General features: G+C 41.6%; 1 protein-coding gene across 1 annotated transcript; it reads left to right on the forward strand.

Moving 5' to 3' along the window:
* The first annotated feature begins 18871 nt into the window (after positions 1-18871).
* Positions 18872-21082, forward strand: LOC147895774 (ras-related protein RABE1e-like). Its single transcript, XM_087383245.1, has 8 exons — positions 18872-19178; positions 19296-19368; positions 19446-19546; positions 19635-19700; positions 19859-19956; positions 20110-20172; positions 20376-20468; positions 20570-21082. Exons 1-8 carry the CDS (start codon positions 19109-19111, stop codon positions 20648-20650), a joined length of 645 nt encoding a protein of 214 aa, XP_087239371.1. The 5' UTR covers positions 18872-19108; the 3' UTR covers positions 20651-21082.
* Positions 21083-22707: the final 1625 nt, after the last annotated feature.

Here is a 22707-nt window from a genome sequence, read left to right on the forward strand (position 1 = left end):
ACCTAAATAACACTTACTTGAAGGGGTGTAGTCAGCATCTTCAGTGTCATTATCCTCATCCTCCCCCTCTTGCTTGAAAGATTTATCATGGGATCCATCATCAATGTAGTTGATTCATGCGGAGTTGTTGCACTGACTATTACCATTGGTACGTCCATTAATTCTCCCTCCATTGCCTCCGTTGTTATTGGTAGCATTCTTTGCTTGGGCACCTGTCTTGTGTGTAGCAAGTGGATTCTTTAGACATTCATAAGAGTAGTGTCCCTTCTCTTTGCATTCGTAACATGTGACAAGTTCTTTGGTTCTTCGATTAATACGAAACTTAGCAAGTTTCCAATTAGACTTACCATCATATCTACCAACTTTACCTCTTACACCCTCCTGCTTGAAGTATGAAGTATGCTTCTTTGCTCGAGGGGTGTGAGTAGCAAAGCTTCTTCCCTGCTTTCTTTCTGACTCTAATGCCAAATCCATAGCATTAGAAGCCATAGATGGTTGAAGCATATGTACATCAACATGAATAGTAGGGCATAAACCCTCAACAAAGGTACGACATTGCTCCTTTCGGGACACTTTCTCAATGGTTTGCAATTGAAGTAGAGAGGAAAGATATTTCTCGGTGTATGCATCCACATTCTCATTATCCAACTGCCTCAATCTTCGCCATTGCCTGCAAGTATCCTCTTCAAACTGTGTAGGTAGGAAGCGCTTCTTGATTTTATCTTTGAATGCTTCCCATGTCTTTGGAACATGAGTGCTTTCGGCAACCACACTCCACCATAATTGTGCACTACTTGTCATGTGACTCACAACAAGTTTTACCTTCTCGACCTCTTCATACCGTTCTCCTAAAAAGTATTGATTGAAAGAACTAATCCATGCAAGTAAAGCTTGTCTGTCTCTTTTACCATCATATTTTGGAAAAGAAAAAGTTTTACGATTAATCTTACCAGACTTCTTCTTATCATGAAGCTTGAGTGCTTTCAAGAAGGCCTTTCCCACGTTGTCTTCATCGCTAGACTCATGTGAAGGAGTAGTGTCATGATGTCATCATAGTGAAGTCTTCACATGTCGCTTCTTCTTCCTTTGATGTCTCGTCTTGCTTCTTCCATGTTCACTATCACTGGTGTCTGATGATTTGCTGCTTTCACTTTTTTCATCATCTTTGTCCTTCATATGCTTCTTTGTGACTTCAGTCATCTCTTTTAACACTCGATTTGCACGTTCTTCATTAGCTTTATGCGTGTCACACATGTTGCACATGTACTCAAGTTCCTGCTCAAGGCATGCTGATAGCGTTCTCACCATTCTTCCTCAGTAAGTGTCATCAGTGTTGAACTTCTTCTTGACCGATGGTGATCATTTTCCACATCCTCATCATGATGTAGATCTTCGGGATAACCTATCTCTGATGGAATATGCATTCCAGACATAGTTAACTATGTGCACAATGCAAAGAAGAAATCACTATGAAAGGAAATACACACAAACACAAGACTTATCTCAATTCGTTTTCCAAGCTTTGAAAGCAGCTATTTGTTGAATAGTATCTTTGTGGGCTCTTGAACTCACATGATTCCAACAAGTGAATCCATGTTGCAAGGTACAAAGCAAAGCTCGTGTCCAATAGCACTTGTAGACTACCTCCTGCTCTTGTGAACACTTGCTTTTGAGATTCTCCTCTTCCAAAATTTGTTGGGTTGCTCCCTTGTTTGCACTTTTGCCTTGAACGATATCTTTATGACTAGGAACTTCAAAGAATAGAGCAACAAAGTGACTTGATCTAGTGGATAGTCACCAATTGTTAAGGGGACTTGAGCTATAATAGTACCGGGATAGGGGACCTCCCGGAAAGTATTAAGAGCAATCTCCCAAGGCTTCCTCGCACGCAGCCAATGGTGCCTTCAGTGCCAAGTATGCCAATGACTATGCTGACAAAATATGAAGAGGGGAGAGGAGAAGAGTGGAGATGAGGAGAGAGGGCACAGCTAGAGAGCACACCACAAATGACTAACTGTACACTAGAATTAGTTGAAAAAATAGAATATATACAAACCCTTTTAGGGTTAGGGTTAGGGTTAGGGGATCTAACCCTTTTCTTTATAGCACTCTATAAGGTTAGTGCTATGCACATATGATCACGTGATGGTGCTATGCACACATGATCACATGATGTTGAGCGTGAACTCTCAACACCTTCCCTCAAGATCAACATCATGAAGTAGGCCTTCCCTCAAGATGATGATTCTGGGGAATCGAAGAAGGACTGAGCATTACATTCCATCACACCCCTTTAATGGGAATGTCCTTCCTCTGCAGCAAACCAAGAGCTAGTCGGTGTTTCTCGAATAGCTCTTTACCGAGTGGTTTGGTAAAGATGTCTGCAACATTTTCTTTGCTATCACAATGCTGTAGTGTGATGTCACCAAGTAACACTCTTTCTCTGATAAAGTGCTCTCTGACATCAATGTGCTTTGTCCTGGAGTGATATACTGGATTTTTAGCCAATGCTTGAGCCGATTGATTATCACAGTATATTGTTGTTGGCTTTGACTCATAAAAGTAATCTATTTTTGACAATAGTCTTCTGAGCCATATAGCCTCACATGCACCTGTAGTGAGTGCTCTATATTCTGCTTCAGTCGAAGATAAAGAAATAGTTGGCTGTTTGTTTGACAACCATGATATAGCACCTTGACCAAGGAAAAATGCATATCCCTGTGTCGATCTCTTGGTCTCATGATCTCCAGCATAGTCACTATCACAGTATCCATGCAACCGTGGATGACTTCCTCTGTATTCTATCCCAAATTGTCTTGTACCTCTGATGTATCTCAAGACTCTTTTGGCTGCATTCCAGTGAGACTGTTTTGGATTTGCCATAAACTATGCTAGTGAGCTTACTGCATAACAAATATCTGGCCGTGTGATTGTCAGATATATAAGAGATCCAATGAGTTGCCTGTAGTATCTGTCATTGATTGTAGGCTTTTCTGAATCTTTAGTAAGTTTCAAACTCTGTTCCATGGGAGTGGCTGCAATCTTGCAATCTGCCATATGAAACTTCTTCAGGAGACTGTCAACATATTTGAGCTGACTCATGAATGTGCTATCTGAATCTCTCCAGAACTCAATTCCAAGACAATAGTGCATAAGTCCAAGATCTTTCATGTCGAACTCTGCAGATAAGTCTTGTTTTAATTTTTTGATGAAGCTATCCTTGCTTCTTGTCACAATCAGATCATCTACGTACAAAAGTGCAATAGTAATATCTTCCCCTTGAACTTTGTAGTAGAGAGTATGATCTGCATTGGACTTCGTGTATCCCAGATTAGCAAAATACTTGTCAATTCTACTGTACCAACTTTTGGGTGCTTGCTTTAAGCCGTAGAGACTTTTCTTGAGATGGCAAACCTTGTTCTCTTTTCCTGGTTAAACATAACCGGCTGGTTGTTGCATGTAGACTTCCTCGTCTAGATAACCATTGAGAAATGCATTCTTGACATCGAGCTGATACACATTCCATTTACTGAGTGTCGCTAGTGATATCAAGAACCGTATGGAATCCATCTTTGCTACTGGAGCATAAGTCTCATCATAATCTTGGCCATATTGTTGTGCAAATCCTTTTGCAACTAATCTGGCTTTGTATCTCTGAATACTGTTATCTGGATTGTACTTCACTTTGTATACCCATTTGTTGGCTATGGCCTTCTTTCCTGGTGGAAGGTCGCATAATTCCCAAGTGTTATTTTTATACAAAGCATCCATTTCTTCATTCATAGTAGTTTGCCATTCTGGCTTCTCTACTGCGTCTTCGAAGTACACTGGCTCTTCTGTAGCCATGATGGTAGTCATAAGAGCATAGTTGGTGGTTTCCACCTGAATTGCTTTGCCTTTCTGAGCATATGTCAATCTGGTTGGTGGTCTGCTTTCCCTAGTAGACCGTCTGAGCTGCTGTGGCGCTGCTTGGGGTGTTGCCGGCAATTCTTGCTCTTCTTCATCAACCTGTTCTGTAGATGACTGTGAAGTCGATGCTTCTATCTCTTGTGTAGGTGAGGTTTTCCATTCTGATTCCTCATCAAAGATTACATCTCTGGAGATAATGACTTTGCGGTTGATGGGATCATACAATTTGTATGCTTTGCTTTCTTCACTGTAGCCAACCATGATGCATTTGCGTGACTTCGCATCCAATTTCCTGCGATGATCATCATGTATGTGGGCATATGCTATGCAACCAAATATGCGGAGATGCCTAATGCGTGGCTTGTGTCCAGTGAATGCTTCATAAGGAGTCATACCTTGTATCGGTTCGGTAGGAAGTCGATTAAGCAAGTAGTTAACTGTAGCTATTGCTTCTGCCCAATACTGATTCAAAAGATGCTTTTCACTAAGCATTGCTCTAGCACTGTCTGCTAAAGTCCCATTCTTCCTTTCAGCTCTTGCATTTTGCTGAGGAGTATCTGCACATGTGAATTGTCTTCGAATGCCGTGATTTTTGCAAAAGTTCATGAAGGCTGAAGACATGTATTCACCTCCTCTGTTTGATCTCATGACCTTGATCTTTCTGCCTGTTTGGTTTTCTACCATGGCTTTGAATTCTTGAAATCTGGCAAACACTTCAGATTTCTCTTTCAAAAAATAGACCCAACAATATCTACTGTAGTCGTCGATGAAGGTCAAGTAATAAAGTGAACCATTGATGCTGCGGGTCTGGGCATAACCCCATACATCTGTATGAATCAAATCAAGAATACCTCGTGCACGAGAGGTACTTCTGACAAAGTTGGTTCGCTTTTGTTTGCCAAAGCAGCATGCTTCACAAACTTTTCCAAGAAATTATAGCTTCGGAATCCCAATTGCCATATTCTGATTCCTTAGATCTAACAAGTACTTGAAGTTGACATGACCATATCTCTTGTGCCATTTTGCAGATAGTGGCATCTGTTGCATTTGAGCTGACAAGGCATGCTTATCTGGTACTGTAGCTAGCATCCTATATAAGCGTCCTTCCTTGACACCTTTTGCTACTAGCTGACCTCTTTTGGATTTATCTCTAATAGTGCATTCATCACCGTCGAAGATGACTTTGTAGTTGTGTTCCGTCATTTGACCTACTGACAAAAGGTTCTTGCTGAGCTTCGGAACATAGAGCACATCTTTGACTAATCCTTTTGTACCAGTGAAATTTTTCATAGGGATAACACCTGTCCCTTGAACCGGATTCGGTGTATTGTCTGCTGTTTAGATGACATTCTTTTGACCTTCTAATGGCTTCATTTCTGTGAACCATTCCTGGTGATTTGTCATATGAGATGATGCACCGCTGTCGATGTACCAAGGATCCTGTTCCACTTGGTCGACTTGATAGCTGAAATCCTCTTTGGGATTGAAATCAGTGTCTAGGTGCATTGTATCAGTCTGATGCAATTCCTCACTTGCAAGAAACATATTGCCATGTTCATTTGCAAAATGACTGTGACTAGAATGTCCACCACGATGATTTCCTCTTCCTTGGGAATTCCCTCGATTACTGCTGGATTGACCGCCTTGGTCATACTGCTTCTTGCGGCAATCTCTTTCATAGTGTCCAAACTTGTGACAATAGTTGCATTGAATGTTTGACACATTGGTGGATGCATTCCCTCGTCCTTGGAATCTTCCTCGGTTGGAATGATTTCCTCTTTGCTGATTCTGATGTTGCTGAGGATGATGCTGATGCTGACTTTGATTTTGTTGATGATGACCACTTTTCTGATATGATCTACCTCTGTTTCTGCCTTTGCCTCTGCTTCTGTCTGAAGCTGTGAATGCCTGATCATTAGAATGAGCTTTACGTGCTTGAATGGCCTGAGTCCTGAGTTCTTCACCAAGTAGAACTGACTGAAGTTCTTCCAGTGTTGGAATTTGCCGTTGGATGGCAATACTCTGGACTAGATTCTCATATCCTTCTCCTAGTCCATTCAGGATTACTTGAACCATTTCTGAGGGATTCATAGTCTCTCCTGCTACTGCAAGTTGATTGTTGTAGTCTTTGATGCGGAGTATATAAGCATGACCGGTTTCACTGCTGTTGCGGAAACTCTAGTTGATCTGGTTTCTCAGGGTGAGAATCCTGGATGTGTTCTTGGACTCGTAGAGAGCTACGAACATATCCCATGCTTCTTTTGATGTCTTGACTGTGTTGAGTTGTCCTAGCATGACATCTTGCACATTCTGCTTGATCAGGTGATAGGCATACTTGTCTTTCTTATCCCATTCTGCTTGAGCTTGGGCAATGGCAGGATCTGCTACTAGTGTAGAAACTGTTTGTGTAGATGTAGATCCTGATGTAGATCCCGTTGCTGGTGCTGTGACAACAGATGGAGTAGAGCTACTGGTGGCTGGATCGGCCAATGGTCTAGGTATGGATCCATCGACATACTCCAATTTGTCCCGAAGCACAAGAATGGTCTCCATTCGGTATTTCCATGTACCGTAATTGGAGTTGTCTAACTTAGCAGATGCCTCCAGATTGAGGTTGCTAGTCGACATGGTGCAAACAATGTACTCAAAAGTGTCCTGAAAAACTCTGTATGAATCAACTGCAAATACACTGAAGATGCCAAGTGAAATCTCTGTACCGTCGGTGAAGATAGAACTGCAGTAAATAAGATCTGATCTGTATTACAAGGCTTGTGGCAATGATGCCGGGAATAGCCAAGAGGCTTTACAAGGCTGAAAAATGATGTGCACGATGCCGTGAGATAGCCAAATAGGCTTTACAATGGTGGCATGTGTGTGTGAAATCAAGTGCTATCTACCCACTAAATCAATCTGCAATGCCTCTGAACTCTGAAGTCTGCTCACTGAACTGATGAACGTAAGGTTTTAGGTAATGTAATGATGTGAAATCGGATGTGAGCGTATGGACTGACTCCGAGTAGGTACTAGTCGGGAATTTCGGGCATGGCTTAGATTGGCAACTTGGGGAATTCAAAGCGTCCCCTCTATGACGATCTAGTCTACTCTGATCTAGATCTAAACCAACCGTCGATCGATGAAAGAGCAGCAAATAATTCCTTTTCCTTTGTTCTTTTTAAGTGCTGGGTCAGATGCGTCGATGTAGAGGCAAATGTGCGTGAAGGAAGTGGTTTTGTTGGCGAGGCTCAAATGTGAGTGTAACTTGCGCCAAAATGTGCGCGTGATGTAACGAGCACGTAGAGCATGAAAAATCAAGCGACTTTCCTTTTTGGAGCACCCTCAAATTCTTCCTAGATCAAGAGATATGACTTGATCTAAGTGGAGGGGCAAAAGGAGTGCAAATGGTGCTCAATGATGATGTGTCACTGTGAGTCACATGCAATGATGATGTGGCACTGTGCTTAGCAAGAGGTGTGCCAGTGAAGCTCTGTGCTGAGGTGGCAGGGGTGTGCACATGCAGTGTGTGCACAGTGTGCTTGGCAAGGGACTGTGCCTGCAGGGGTCAGTGCTGACTGGACTGCTGAGGTGGCAGTGCTGAGGTGGCACTGCTGAGGTGGCACAGATGATGTCAACAGGGTGATGTGGCAATGCTGATGTGGCACAGGTGACGTGACACTGATGACATGGCCTAATGATGTGGCCTAGTGATGTGGCACAGATGACGTGGCACTGATGACATGGCACAGGTGACGTGGCACTGATGACATGGCAGGTGACATGGCCTGGTGATGTGGCAGGTGACGTGGCTTGGTGACGTGGTAGGTGATGTGGCTTGGTGATGTGGCACTAATGACGTGTCTGCTGACGTGGCAGATTGGATGCCACGTGAGGATAGAGTTCCACGTGTCAGTTGATTGACCACACCTTGTGGTGACACTTGTGATAGGATAGGTGCTACGTGTCGATTTTTGGAGGACCGGAATCTACTGGAGATTCCATCGAAGGTTCCGATTCCGTCGCAGAGGAGCACGTTGACTCTGCGTTGGAGTCTTTGCGCGCTGCCTTTATGGCTTGCTAGAGACTATTGTCATCTCATGGACGTGAGAGCTATGAAGCCCGCTGAGAGACATGCGCAAAGTTGTGGGCAAGAGCCACTGAAAGCCTTCCCTTGATGTGGATCTCCTGGCTGGCGCCGTTGTAGGAAGGCTCAGCCTCCCAATGCTTCTCCAAAATGACCTGCAAGACTGTCGATTGCACACGCTCCAGCATCCGCCAGCTACGTCTCGCTCCAAGTTCTTGTGCAGCGATGGCGGCAAGATCTTGCCCAAGGCCGATGGACGCTTTTCTCAAGGTTTCGCATTTCCATCGGCACATAGCTTCCTCTTCTCGTGTCGGCCGGTGTCCGCGCTGCTCGCGTTCACCAACTTTATTGTGAGACAAAAACGCTCCGGATATGATTGCATTTCGCGAGCCGTTGCCTGCACGGTCTCATCCGCGACTGGGGAAATTCCCGCAGTAACTGTTTGCTTACAGGCCTCACGTTTTTGCCGCCCTTTGTTCCAACATGTCGACGCTTGAAGGAGGCACCTCCGTGGAATCTAATGCTCTTCTTAGAGACCTCTATGAAAAGAAGCAGAATCTTAGGCGAATCGCAAGCAAGGTTGGCTCCATGGCTCGTGGATGTTGCTTGGCAGATCTGTTACATGTGAGGAGCTATGAGTAGTCGTGGCTTGGAGAGGTAAGCTAGAAGCCGTTGATGGGCTGGAGATACACAGCAGCCAGAGCTGTGTGGACGGAGTTGGTTGCCTCTCTCTCTCAAAGCCTTATTAAGAAACTGGTCTCTCTTCAACTCAAAGAATTCACCATCTCTTGCTCTAAGAAGAAGAAGAACAAATCCTCACAGATCTGTCTCACAAAATGAATTGAAATCCTCACAAGGAAACTCAAGAAATGAACGGAAATCTCTTAAGGAATGACGGAAATTTTCTTTCAAATGGACAGATGAAGATCTCTCATCGGAAGTGGACTCTCACGGAGAACACTCAAGGGAACTCTCAATCTCACAATCTCTCTCACACTCTCAAGAATCACAATGCCTCAACGGAAGGCAAGGGAGCTCTAATACCATGACAAAATATGAAGAGGGGAGAGGAGAAGAGTGGAGATGAGGAGAGAGGGCACAGCTAGAGAGCACACCACAAATGACTAACTGTACAGACTAACTGTACACTAGAATTAGTTGAAAAAATAGAATATATACAAACCCTTTTAGGGTTAGGGTTAGGGGATCTAACCCTTTCCTTTATAGCACTCTATAAGGTTAGTGCTATGCACATATGATCACGTGATGGTGCTATGCACACATGATCACATGATGTTGAGCGTGAACTCTCAACATATGCCTTGGTCGCACGCTTGGAGGAGCTAAGGCATGGGTGTGCGTTCACAAGCTTCGACTTGTGTCTACATACAACCGACTTCTTTTTCTGCGATTTTTTTTTTTTGCCACACATTTTCTTGCCTGCGAGATGTTCTTCACTGTTTGCTTCCACTGCTTTGAACTTTGTTGCACTCTTGTATGCGGTGTCTGCAATCTGATGCATGCTGCGATTTCTTGTTCCAAGATGCAGGGTGCGTGTGTTTCCCGTGCTATGGACGATGAAACTTGGCTTTGATACCACTGCGATGGGAAACGCTCACGGAACCTACAAATCTTTGAAAAACACAGCAACACTCTTTGAAAATATGCACAAACTCTCAAAACTCACAAACGAAAGAGACAAAACAAGTGTGTTGGGTACAATCTCCCCCCATAGGTGTGGTGCTCTCCTTCCACCTCTTATGTATTTATGTATATTTCCCAAAAAGCTTTTGAGCAAAAATCATACAAAGGCCTCTGTACTTTCCTCCATGCACCCTTTTACAAAAATCCCATCCACCTTCTAGAATAGCTGGCTTTTTCTAAAAATAAAGCTTTTTCTAACTTTAGTTTATACACTTAGCCAAGCTAGTAATATTCCAAAATTCAAATATGTACATAAGCTTTTGTAATATCAAAAATTAGGCATAAGCCTTATTCATCACCGCATTACTGGAGTTGCATCTATGTGCCCAAAATATGGCGGATCATGCTTGCCAAATGCCATGTCTGATCAATTACTCTTCCCTTGGATTCACACGATCAATAGTAATGAAATATTTTAAGCATAAGTAACCTTGGAATTAATCACCACAATCAATCAACCTTTCAGTATTATAGCAACACAAAATCAATAAATCACAGATGAATGGTGCATCAGCACTTTACAATGTGCAAAGTGCATAGAGGATAAGCTACTAGCAGACATCAGGTTTGCAAGATAGAAAATGACAAGCTATAGATGCCTGTCAACCAAGATCTCATGCCAGATCTCACTGGGAGAGTGAACTCTCACCACCACGTGCTCTTGTGCTAAGTCCATAGCACCCGAACTGTCATTGTGCAAAGAAAATGTCTCTATACCACCTGTGACCATAAGCACATGCCCGACAATGGACCTCTACTGGTCTACCCAACCTGCATCACCTGCATGCTGCTCCTGGAAGCATAAGGACCTGATGTCCACAACTGCTTCCCTACTACCAAAATCTATCATAATCATGCTACCAACTCCCACTACAACGGAAGCAAGAATCGGAAGTGTAGCCCCGATGGCAAACGTGTGAGAACCAAGTCTCAACACAGTCATGGATGCATGAAGTACTATGGCTGTCATATCAACCATAACTTGCTACTCAACTGATCTATGATCGTCAAACCTACTGTTTTTCAAGTATGAAGCCAATACAAGCAATGGAGTACTCAATAACTTCCCCCTCTCTATACTGAAACAACCAAGTATTTGACAAAAATCATCAAGACCATGCAGCTCCGTTACAAATGTTTTGAAAGTGATATATTGATGTCCAAAAAAATTACAATGCAAATTGCAGTAAAGCATCCCCACATGGTTATATCTCCATGCAAATTACAAAAGAAATTCGATAGAAGGAAGATATGGAGTAGCAAATGGAAGAAAGCTTGAAGTTGCTTTTGATGGAAGAGGATAAGAAAATGGTGAAAGAAATTATGAATACTATGCAAATAATCTACCCAACAACAAATATATCTCTAAGTTTAATGAAAAGGAAAATGTCTCAAATAAGAAAATATTGCATCCTGTGTTTTACACTCAAATACAGCCAAAGCATCAAGCAAGCAAATCCTTGAAGACACATGCGACACATACCATCTCATGGTGCAATACGGATGGTGCACACATGCTACACATACCGTCATCGCGTGAGTGGTGCACACAATGCTACACACTCATATAGCCACATCCATATATCCAACCATGTAGGAGCACACATGCATCACGACGGAACAGTGAGCACACATGCATCAACTATGCGATAAAAATGCTGGATCTCACTAAACTAAATACTGAAGGATTAAATTATTGGGATAATTCCAATTCTCATAACAGTCAACTAAGAAGACTAAGCCCGACCATGGTCCCAAATTTCAAGCCCACTCCAACTCATAACACCCATTCTGCCGATTGTACAAAACAACAAACTATCACTTTCAACAGCCACCGTAAATGGTCCTACCTCGAACGGTTGGACACACGCAAGATGTATGAGGAATCATCGCACAAATCTCAATGATGTGATGGGTTGCTCGCCTGAGGTTTGTAAATTGAAAGACTTAATCATTACTTGACGAAACTAATCATATAATACAAAACAGGTAGCACCAGTAAGAGACTTCACATGAGTCTCTCTGTCTCTCCTAAATCGACGGCAAGATCATTGAAGCTCATGCTTACAGCAAGTTAGTGTTCACATCCACTTCCCACAGGCTCCATTCCCTACCTTGATCCATATATGGCACCCAAACCGGCTCTTAGACTCACAACCCTCGTCACCTGGCAAGCTCTCGAACAATCGCTTGATCTTCTCAGTGACACCACCTTGTGCAACACTGACATGGGAAGAAGACAAACCTCACCTTTGCCCGCAAGAGTCCCTGAAAGAAGGAATCTGGAGAGGAAAAGCCTATAGTCATTCCCAATCTGGAAGACATAGAGTCCGACAGTGAGACGCCCTTGCCCCCTCTCAAGAAACAAATGGTGCAGATGAGCCTCACCAATTTCAAGGTCTCACTTGACCTCGCAAAGCACAGTAAATGGTTGCACAAGATTGGTCTTTTGCCATACGCAAGCCTACCCTAGAATTCTTGGAAGGACCAACCTGATGCTCTCACCCAATATGAAGCTTTTCAGAAGTTTGGAGGTATGCTGACCCCAAATCTCATGGTTACCAAAAGAAAGACGAAAGTGTGTATATATATGTATATATGTATATGTATATGTGTGTGTGTGTGTATATATATATATATATATAAATACTGGTGACGTAAAGATAGTCATAGAAATTTTGGTCTCCCTCTGGTTTGTTGTTGTTGATGGCTATAATAGGGCCACATCAGGAGGGGCCTTATGCACCAGTACCAGCCCCAGTCACTTTCGTTTCTGATCATGAGTTATTGGTTGCAAGAGTTCTTTTGAGGAATTCCTCTATCAGTGTAGATATCGTCAATGTACTGAGTTCAGCACAAGCTTCTTATAATTCGCTACTGTGGAGTGAGCTATCAAACGAACTTATTCCACTTGGTGTGTAATCTGGATCATGGAATATATCCTATTGATCCTGGTCAATTTGAGTCGATGCTTCAACACGAGCTCGATTACATGTGAAGTAGATGTATCCTATTTGTCTTGGTGACAATGGCTCCTGAAATCTATCTGACATGAGCCGAGATATTTGCCATGAAAGAAAAAAGAAGGAGAACTAATGTCATTGGATTTTGTCAGACTGCTTGTACTGCAGTCTTAGCCACTAAGTTGCTTGTAAAGTCGATGGAGCTTGATAATTTGAAAGCTTGTGTAGTACTTTGTTGTCGATGTAATCATATTGATCTTGATTTTATTGATGAACTGCTTCAAAATAACCTTCTGTCGCTTTGTCCAATCGAAACTAGGCCGACGTCGATCCGCTTCTGTCGAAGACCCAATCTGAGAACACAGGCTTTGTAGTCATTCCTCGTCACAGTTCTTCTAACTTGTTCAGAGGTTGTTGGAGACTCTTGAGCGTGTTCTTTTCGTGAGTTCTTACTGGTAGAAAGTCGTAATCTATCTCCTACCTTAGTCCGTTGGAAGTTGGATTTTTGTATGAATTCGTGTTATGAATGCACCAATTTGTTGAGCTACTATGTTGTCTTTGTTTTGTATTGAAGTAGCATTTCTACAAGCACTCCGTTGTTGGTTGTGCGTTCGAGTTGTCGCTATTGTTGGTTTCTTGCTGTTTGAGTTGTTTTGGATCATACTGTTGTCACTCTTTTGCACAATTGCTATGTAGCAGCAACCGACTGGGAGTTCAAACATAGTAGAGGATTGCCAATAGTGTTACTGGTGTCTTCAAAAGGGAGAAAAACACCAACACACATCCACTTATGGTAATGGAACTACCAGAGTCAGATTCACGTATGACTAAAGTAAAAAAGAGAAAAATAAAAAATGGGCATTTAGAGAGACGAAACAACGTTTTTAAAAGTTAAAGGCTTGCAACTAGTTTGTATTTTCAGCTTACAGCATACAACTCAACTCCAAAAAGGAGATGACATGGTGCTTATAACATATTCCGATAGTATTCTGATAACAATCGGATTTCTAAGCCTCATTCACTAGACAAGGGCACTACTCTAGACTGTGAACAGCAGTCACAAAATGACCTCCACTCTTATATTGCTGTTACTCCCCAAAGTGATGGCCACATGGGTGAGAGGTGGGCCTCAATAGCTTAGAATGGCTTCTAAAACGATTTCTCTATTTTCAAAGGCATGTTCAAAGTGATCCTACTCAACTTTATAACCTTACTTCAATCTTCTTTGAACTACCATGGTGACGTTCTTGGACCTTAGGGTGACTTGATGGGACTTCTTGAGTGTGATCGTCCTTAACCTATGTCACCCACCCATTGATTCAATCTGCTTTGTTGCAAGGACTAGTGGACTAGCACATCCATTGCCATTTCTACTACGTTGTCCAAGGCATGCATTACCTTTATCATGTCTATTTTTGTGCTAAAGCATCCACTATCTTAGTATTGACATCTTCAAATTCAAGCTTTGTGATCGCCAACTCAAGTTTGCCATATATGTTGGTCATTTCAGTATTGCAAACCTTGTGTAGACATCATGCTTATGATTAGCTGAGTGGGAACACATAGTGTGGTCACTTTGGATTGGCTATATCTAGTGAGCTTGGTACATGGTAGAAATTCATTGGTGGGCTCATGCTTGACCATATATTCATCTATCAAATTATATTGCATGAAGATACAAAGTTGACGTGCAATATATTTGATTTAGGTTCTTTAAATTTTGAGGAGTTAAACTATTATTTTTGTCATATTTTTCTAATGCATTCCTCATTTTCATGTTGACGCTTGATTTCAAAGGGGTACCCTTGGAGCTAGGAAACTCTTTCCTTTTTTTAATCAATAGCTTGGGTAGGCACTATAGTTGCTTCCTTATTCTTATCCACCATATCCACATTAGACGATAGTTGCTCCCTTATTCTTACCTGGTGTACCCATATTAGACTCAAAATGCTATTTGTCAATACTTTTAAATGATCTCATTAAGGGGTCGTTGCCTATGTGGTGAAAACCCATCTTAAAACCAAAATGGAAATCAACACCACCCAAAAAGGTAAGACAAATAAATAACGAACAAAAGAAAGGGATAAAAATTAGAGGTGAGAAATGATGTGATGCATCATTGGGTCCAATCTGTCTCTCTAGATGGTGGCTCCAGGTTCCCATTTAGAGCATTTAAAATTGTATCTTCCTTAAATCTAAGAGTGAATAATTAGTATGTTTAGAGACATCCTTGATCACAATTAGAATGGTTCTCAACATAGCTCCACAAGCATAAAATATCACAAGGCTTAACATGCTCTCATTCAAAATTCATAAAACAAATAGCTTAATATATATTATTATATAATATCGACCCTATACCCTTTATGAACCATTTGTGATTTCACGCAATCTATATTTTCACCATCTCCATTCCTCATTATCCAGCTTCATTATATTAATAATAATCAATTGATGAATCATTATGCTAATCAATTGCAACATAATCACACCTAATAAATACATGGCCATCAAAGATCTCCAACTATAATAAAACACCAGTCACACCATTGACATTTGTATTAACTTGGAATCACCCACAATACAAAACAAGTAGCCTAGCAAAATATGGATACTTTGATTTCCTTATGCAATACCTCAATTGGTACCCTCACAAAGTACAGTCTTCACAATTCTCCCCAACAAGAGATATATTGTGGAAAATAAATTTTCATTAAACCCCTCTTACTTAGGCGTCAATTGTCCTTAGATGTGTAGTTAACTTCATGAGTCCACAAGTATAAGTAGAGATGTGAAGATCATCTTAGATTTGCATTAAGTATAATCACTAAGATGATTAAAAAGTTTATTCAAGAGAATGTGATTAACCAAGACATGATAAATTTATTCAAATTGAATTTTATGAAGGATCTCTAAATTATTATTGTTTTTATTGTGTACTAATAGAAATTACTATAGTACATAATTTGGTATAGGCCGTGGCATTATGTCTTTCAAGTTTCTCAATGTCAATACCATCCCATACCATAATGTGAGTAGCAATAAATAACATATATCTATTAGTGGGCTAGCTGAGAGATGTATGTACATCATTTTCTAATTACTCTTTAAAATATTGATCTCTCAAATCTTTAAATAGATTATCTTAATGCATTGCATTGTGTTCATTTTGTTTCCAATTTATGAGACACGCATCATTAGCAGCAGTAGTAGTGGTAACAATAGCAGCAGTAGTGGTAGCAATAGCGGTAGGAGTAGTAACATTAACATCTTGAAACAATTGTACCAACAACAATATTAGCAATAGGCATTAAAAGAGGTATGCATGCTTGCTCTCAATTTAAAGCAATTAATTGCTCCTTCATGCATTGAGTGCTTTGTGATTGAATCCTTCACTCCATGGAGCATATTCTTCACCCTATCTATAATGCCTCCCTTCTCTTTATGACAAATGATGATCTCTCTTCTTCCTTTCATTGTGTCAATATTGTTTCCAATTTACAAGACACCCTCATTTTTTGGTTTCAAAATAGAGATGGTCTTGTCAACACTGGAAGTCCTTTATCATGGGTGGCTACTTTATATCCAACTTGTTGATGTTTAGTACTTTGAAATGAGTGCTTTTGTTGAAATGAAGGTAAGAGGTAGTAAGGCATAATATGTTGATCGAAAATATGATCACAAGCAACAAAGCCAACATGTGTGCACAAAGAAGTGATAACCATCCATCAAGGTCTTGTTGGAGCATCTAAGGTTGCAGGCTAATATCACAATGAGCACTGCATTCGCAAGCAATTATGCACAATCAATCGTCTTTGACTTTGATCAAGACTATAAAAGTGCCGTGTTCATTATGCTTCAACAGTTTGTTCACAATCCAATCTAGCCTTTCAGGCCCTTGTGTGTCTGTAAATTTCTAATCTCTCCCGGTAGCACATAGCCTCGCTTTGATAACACTATAATTAAAATGAAAATCAACACCATCTTGAAAATTATGGTAGCTTCAACTTTTGATCTAGAGTATTTACAATTGTTTACTCCAAAAAACAAAGAGCCATTATAATCGTATATCTAGAGACATCCCTTAATCACGAGTAGAGGGATTCTCAACATATCTCCTTGAGCTCAAAACATCACAAGCTTAATATGCTCTCATCCAAAATTAATGGAACAAATTAGTCCACAGCCTACTTTTACATTCTTTTGCATTATCCAAAAAACAAAGATCAAATAATGTATATCTAGAGAGATCCCTTAATTACAAGTAGAGGGATTCTCAACATAGCTCCTTGAGCTCAAAATATCACAATGTGTGATATGCTCTCATCCAAAATTAATGGAACAAATTAGTCAACAGCCTACTATACATTATTTTGCATTATTAGCCCTATGGCCTTTATCAAAACCATCTAGTATTTCCTTTAATTGGTGTTATCTTCACCATCTCCATTCCTCGTTATCAACTCATCATTTTTACTCAAGTTGCCAATTGTTTTAGTAACAACAATTGATAAATTATTATCTCAACACAATCATGCTTGATATTCAAACATCAAAATATGTAGCCATCAAATACTCCAGTCGCAATAACACTGGTCATACTAGCAACATTAATATTGATATGGAATCCCCCATAATACTAGCCATTTGGCTCTTTAAAATATGGATACTTTGATTTCTTTGTGTGACTTCTCAATTGTGCAACATACTAGCAACATTAATATTGATATGGAATCACCCATAATACTAGCCATTTAGCTCTTTAAAATCTTGATATTTTGACTTCTTTGTGCGACACCTCAATCATTACCCTCACATTGTATCCAGTTATCATAATTGTCACCAACAAGATAAATATTTATTGAATATACCTTTTTATAACACATCTGCTATTGATCCGTATTCCCTTTGTGTCTAAACCTTCTTTGCTTTAGTTTCTTCCATACTAGCACCTTGTCTCCAGTCTTTGTAAGACTTGTGTTTATAACATGCAAACATCAACTTACCATTGAATTTCCTAATTTTATTGTGATTTTATTAGCTTTCAATAAAGAAGTGCACTTGAGGTTATAGGTCGCCGATCAATGTCTCTATGGTGCTTACTCTTCTTCATTCACTACATTTGCATTATGTTGAAGCCTAATTGTCCTATTTGTGTTCACGGTATTCATGGATTTTAATGATTGCCTCGTTACTAAAAGGTATTCATTATAGTATTTGTTGATATTGTCCTTTGATCCTTCCTTGTGTCGTGATGTTATGCTACCCCTTCATTTTCATAATATTCCATACATTTGCATAATGACTATCCACCCAAGATTCATCCTTACAAGCTGATGTCTCCCCTCATTGTTAAAATGCATATGTTATAGTATTTGTAATCTTGTCTTTCAATGCTCCCTTGAGTAGTGACTCCCTCTCATCCAAGGATGGGAGGTAAGGCAATAGCTCTTCTTTTGTTTCACGGTCACCCTCGACTTCAATGTCATCCTTGTCTTTTTCTGGAACCTTGTATTGAGAGAATGACTATGAGGGTGATAAGGGAAGTGCTCAAAGTGTTGAAATGATAAATCTACCAAGGGTTCATCTCTTTGTTTTCTTCTTCTCTGTCCTTTTTGCTTTGTGTGTGTCTTGCAGTAGCAGTCTCATTTAGCATTGTTGAACAAATCATCAATGGAGTCACGCTTTGGTTTTGGCTTTCAATCCTGTAGTTGTGGTGCATCTATTCTTGGAGATGATTATTTCCTCCACCTTCTACTCAATTACATACATAGCTTTCCTAAAACTACGGCCCCTATGATGCTTGAGACAATGGCAAGAAATTGATTAAGGGGCATCCGAAGCTTATTGCTGAACACCCATCAACTTTACAATTGCATGTCGATCCTTTGCCCAAGTTCACTTACTTGCCTACTATGTTAATACCAACACTTACGAGAGTACATTAGGTCAGACTCGTATGGGAGACCTATGCCTCTCTTGTAATTCCTTAGGAGCCTATTGCCGAGGCAACATCTAGATATAAGAATGAACATTCTTTATAAGATTGATTGACATTGTATACAAGGATGTAGTGAGAAGGAGCTTTAGACTAAGGTTGAAGATGGTGGTAAGGCTCCCAAGTGCGTATGCCTCTTGTCCGTTTCGTTATTAGAAGCATCTCTTGATCCAATCTCATACGAGGAAGGGACTCTTTGTGTAAGAGCAGAGCGTGATAGAGGGCCCTGAACCAACCAACCATACATACATGATACATCCATGGGCATCCATCCATAACTCTTGTAGAAAGAGTCCAATCATCAACAATTTGTAACACAATTCAAGGGACTCAGCCATCCGCCTGCCGCTGCTGCTGCTGCTGCTGCTGCTTTCGTTGGCAGATCCACCTTACGCTCAAACCTTCACGTAATAGTATTTGCTCTCATTCTTCGCCAACCTTTTCTTGGCAGCAATCATGGCAGCCGGAGCGGCTCGAGCTCGAGATCACGATTATCTTATCAAGCTGTTGCTGATCGGCGACAGTGGTAGGTCATCTTTCCATTCTATTTACCTCCTCCTTTCTTCTGCTCAACGGATTCCGCAATCGTGTCCTTCTGGAGTCCGCCGTCCCTGAACGCGTATTTGTGTTTCTCATCGAGCAGGCGTCGGGAAAAGTTGCTTACTGCTACGATTCTCCGACGACACTTTCACGACGAGTTTCATCACCACTATAGGGTATCTAGTGTCCAACCTTACGAATGATGTTGTTTGGCTCGTTTCGAGGTGCTCTCTTTTAACCCTTTTCCATTCAGGATTGACTTCAAGATTCGAACAATTGAGCTTGATGGTAAACGCATCAAGCTTCAGATTTGGGATACAGCCGGTCAAGAGCGCTTCCGAACCATCACGACAGGTCTGCGCTCTGATCCTTGATTTCAAGCGTGCAGCACTTCGTCGATGCTTTGGCGGCCGAGTAATCGAGCTGCCGTTTTTTTGTGCAGCTTACTATCGCGGGGCAATGGGCATCATTCTCGTTTATGATGTTACCGATGAGTCCTCGTTCAACAGTATCCTTTTTGTTTGTCCACAGATCTACGCATTTTTATCTGCTTTTGGAGCTTCGAGGTTCTTCACAATTTTTATTTTCGTTAAGTTTCGTACCTATTATAAGCATTGCAAGGAATAAGTTCTTTCGTGTCCCCGTGAATTTAACGTGCCGCTCTAGATATCCGAAACTGGGTTAAAAACATTGAGCAACATGCGTCCGATAATGTCAACAAGATTTTGGTCGGCAATAAAGCCGATATGGACGAGAGCAAGAGGGTAGGGGGCCGCTGTCAAAAAGTCTCGTAATACTCGAGACTTGGACAGAGTCAAAACATTTTATTGGTTATTAGGCCCATATTTATTGCAGACTTTTGGCAATTAGTTTGGATGAACACAGCACCTTACTGAAACTGTTTCTGGTCTTGCCAGGCTGTTTCGACTACCCGTGGTCAAGCTTTGGCCAATGAGTACGGATTGAATTTTTATGAGACTGTGAGTGGAGCATTTTTTAAACTGGTCTTCCTCTATTCTGTTCTTAGTGGGATCTCGCTTTGGCTCTTGAACAAAGTGGGATCAGGAGCTGTGGATGGGATTTTTCTACGGAGCAAGCTATGGTTACGCATTTTAACATGTCTTTTGTGAGCATCCATCGTGGGTTGGCATTCTTATACATTCCAAGTTTGCTCTGAATGCAGAGTGCCAAGACAAATATGAATGTTGAGCAGGTCTTTTTCACCATTGCAAGAGATATCAAGCAGAGGCTCTCTGAAGCTCCTGCAAAGATGGAGGTTAGTATGTTACAGAACTTTCAACGGGGAAGCCTATAGTATCTGTGGTGCTGTTAATTGACGTGCTGAACATTTTGGCGCTTTTGTCTTTGTCATGGCAGGCTCCTACAATCACCATCTCCAAGCCGAACGTCCCCAAAGATTCACCTGAAATCAAGCCAAAGTCTGCTTGCTGCTCATGATGCCGCAGCATGGTATTGCTTATGTATGTGCCAATTGCCCGTGTCAGTTAAATGCTTCGTGATCAGGTGCTGCTTCCGTTCATAAAGATATGTGGTGCACCTTGAAGTCTTGTGTCGACAAAACCCTTTCTGGAGAAGTGTTCCTCTGGTGTAAAGGGAATCAGAGACTGATTTATGGAGCATTCTGGTCTCTGCTGAACATCTGTGATAATTTGGAGTGGAGGAAAATTGGTTGGGTTCAGTTATATTCATCTGTTTTCCTTATATTTCCTGTAGGTTGCTTTCGAAGATTGTGCTAAGGTGAATATTTTAACAGACTGGCTATTGAGGCTGTGGAAACAATTTTTTGTAGAACTAGAAGCAGGGTGTGTGTGTTGAATTCATCCTTTATACTGCTGGGGGGAACACAGTAAATAAAATGTGAACGTATGGATGAACGCTTTTGTGGTTCTTGTCATGTTTAGATTACACCATTTATGGTTGGAGTCACGTGATAGTGTTTTTAATTTAATCAGTCTTCTCCCTACTTGCTAGTCTTTGCAATGAGTGCAACTGCCATGTAATCTCTGAGCCCCAATAGAGACTCAGGATGAAGGAACTTATGCTCATATGCATGAGTATGTTTGCAGTTGAGAAGTGCACGTCTATATAATGATCTAGACCGACTTGGGTAGCAAGGGATGTCATAACGAGGTCATGACTTGATGTCATAGTCTTGAGTTTTGACTAGAGTACTTTGAGACTGGTTTTTTCTAGTCAAAACTCAAGACTATGACATCAAGTTATGACCTCGTTATGACATCCCTTGCTACCCAACACACCTAAGAATAAGGTTACATATTTCGATTCCAGATTCTTCAGAGTACTTTGAGACTGGTTTCTTCTGAAGAAATATGTAACCTTATGCTTAGGTTGATTATCTTTTTGCATAAATATATGCTCATCATATGGGAATATGGTCGCAGGTGTAAGGGCATATGTTTATAAAATGATCTAGACCGCTGTTGGGCATCAAGGAAGTTGAAATGCATGTCACAGGCCTAATGTCATGGTCTCTAGTTCCGTTAAGGAAGGGGTAAAATAAGCTAAGCTAGTGGAGATTAGCATGCGAGAGCTGTTGGGCATCAAGGAAGTTGAAATGCATGTCATAGGCCTAATGTCATGGTCTCTAGTTCCGTTAAGGAAGGGGTAAAATAAGCTAAGCTAGTGGAGATTAGCATGCGAGAGTTGGGTCTTTTGGTTGTTGGAGCATACTACCTATGGAGGTAGAGGCGAGGCTTGACGCCATAGCGCATCTAAGAGGGGCAGGGCAGCAGATGGGCGAGATTGACTTAGCCATTCTTGAGTCTTGGTGGGAAGGACTTCACATTTGGAGAGACAGCAGATGGTTGGGGCAGTTTTCTCGTACTGGGGTTCCCTAGAGGATTTTGATGCAGCGTGGCAGCATGCACCCCGGCTTCTTCCATGTGGGACCTGGAGGCCTGCTTCAGCCCCTCACTGGGAGTGACCTTGAGATGGATGGGAGTCTTGATGGGATACACTGGTAGAGGATCAGAGTGGTAGGATGCTTGGGGAAGGAGTGGCACATTGATCCCAGTATCTCAGAGCAAGACGCCTCTCGATGGCGCCTCTGGCTATGGGAGGGTAGACCCCTAAGGGAGGTCCAGTGGGACCCGGGGGAGTGCTTCTGGCCCTCCAAGGGCGGCCTAGCTGAGACGATAGATGAGGTGCCTTTCTTGTCTTACACCACACGGATTGGCAGGAGACTTCAGATGGACTCGTCGAGGTGGACTCCCTCGAGGGAAAGACGCTGGGTGATCCAGAGAGTGCCCCGGGATGTTCACTCTAGGTTTTGGATGCGGTTGTGGTCCAACTTGTGGCCGAGGAAGATTTCATACTTCTTCTGGCTGGCAGTCCACGAAGGCTTGCCCATCAGCCCGTGGTTGGAGTAGATGCGAGTGGAGGGGCAGTGCCACTCTACTCAGATGGTGTCCTGGAGACTATCCCGCACTGCCTATGGAGTTATCGTAGCGTAGCGAGGATCTGGATGAGAGCCC

Source organism: Dipteris shenzhenensis, chromosome 12 (genome assembly GCF_047967505.1).
Source record: "Dipteris shenzhenensis isolate YYH24624 ecotype China chromosome 12, Dip_SZ_1.0, whole genome shotgun sequence".
Taxonomy (NCBI): domain Eukaryota; kingdom Viridiplantae; phylum Streptophyta; class Polypodiopsida; order Gleicheniales; family Dipteridaceae; genus Dipteris; species Dipteris shenzhenensis.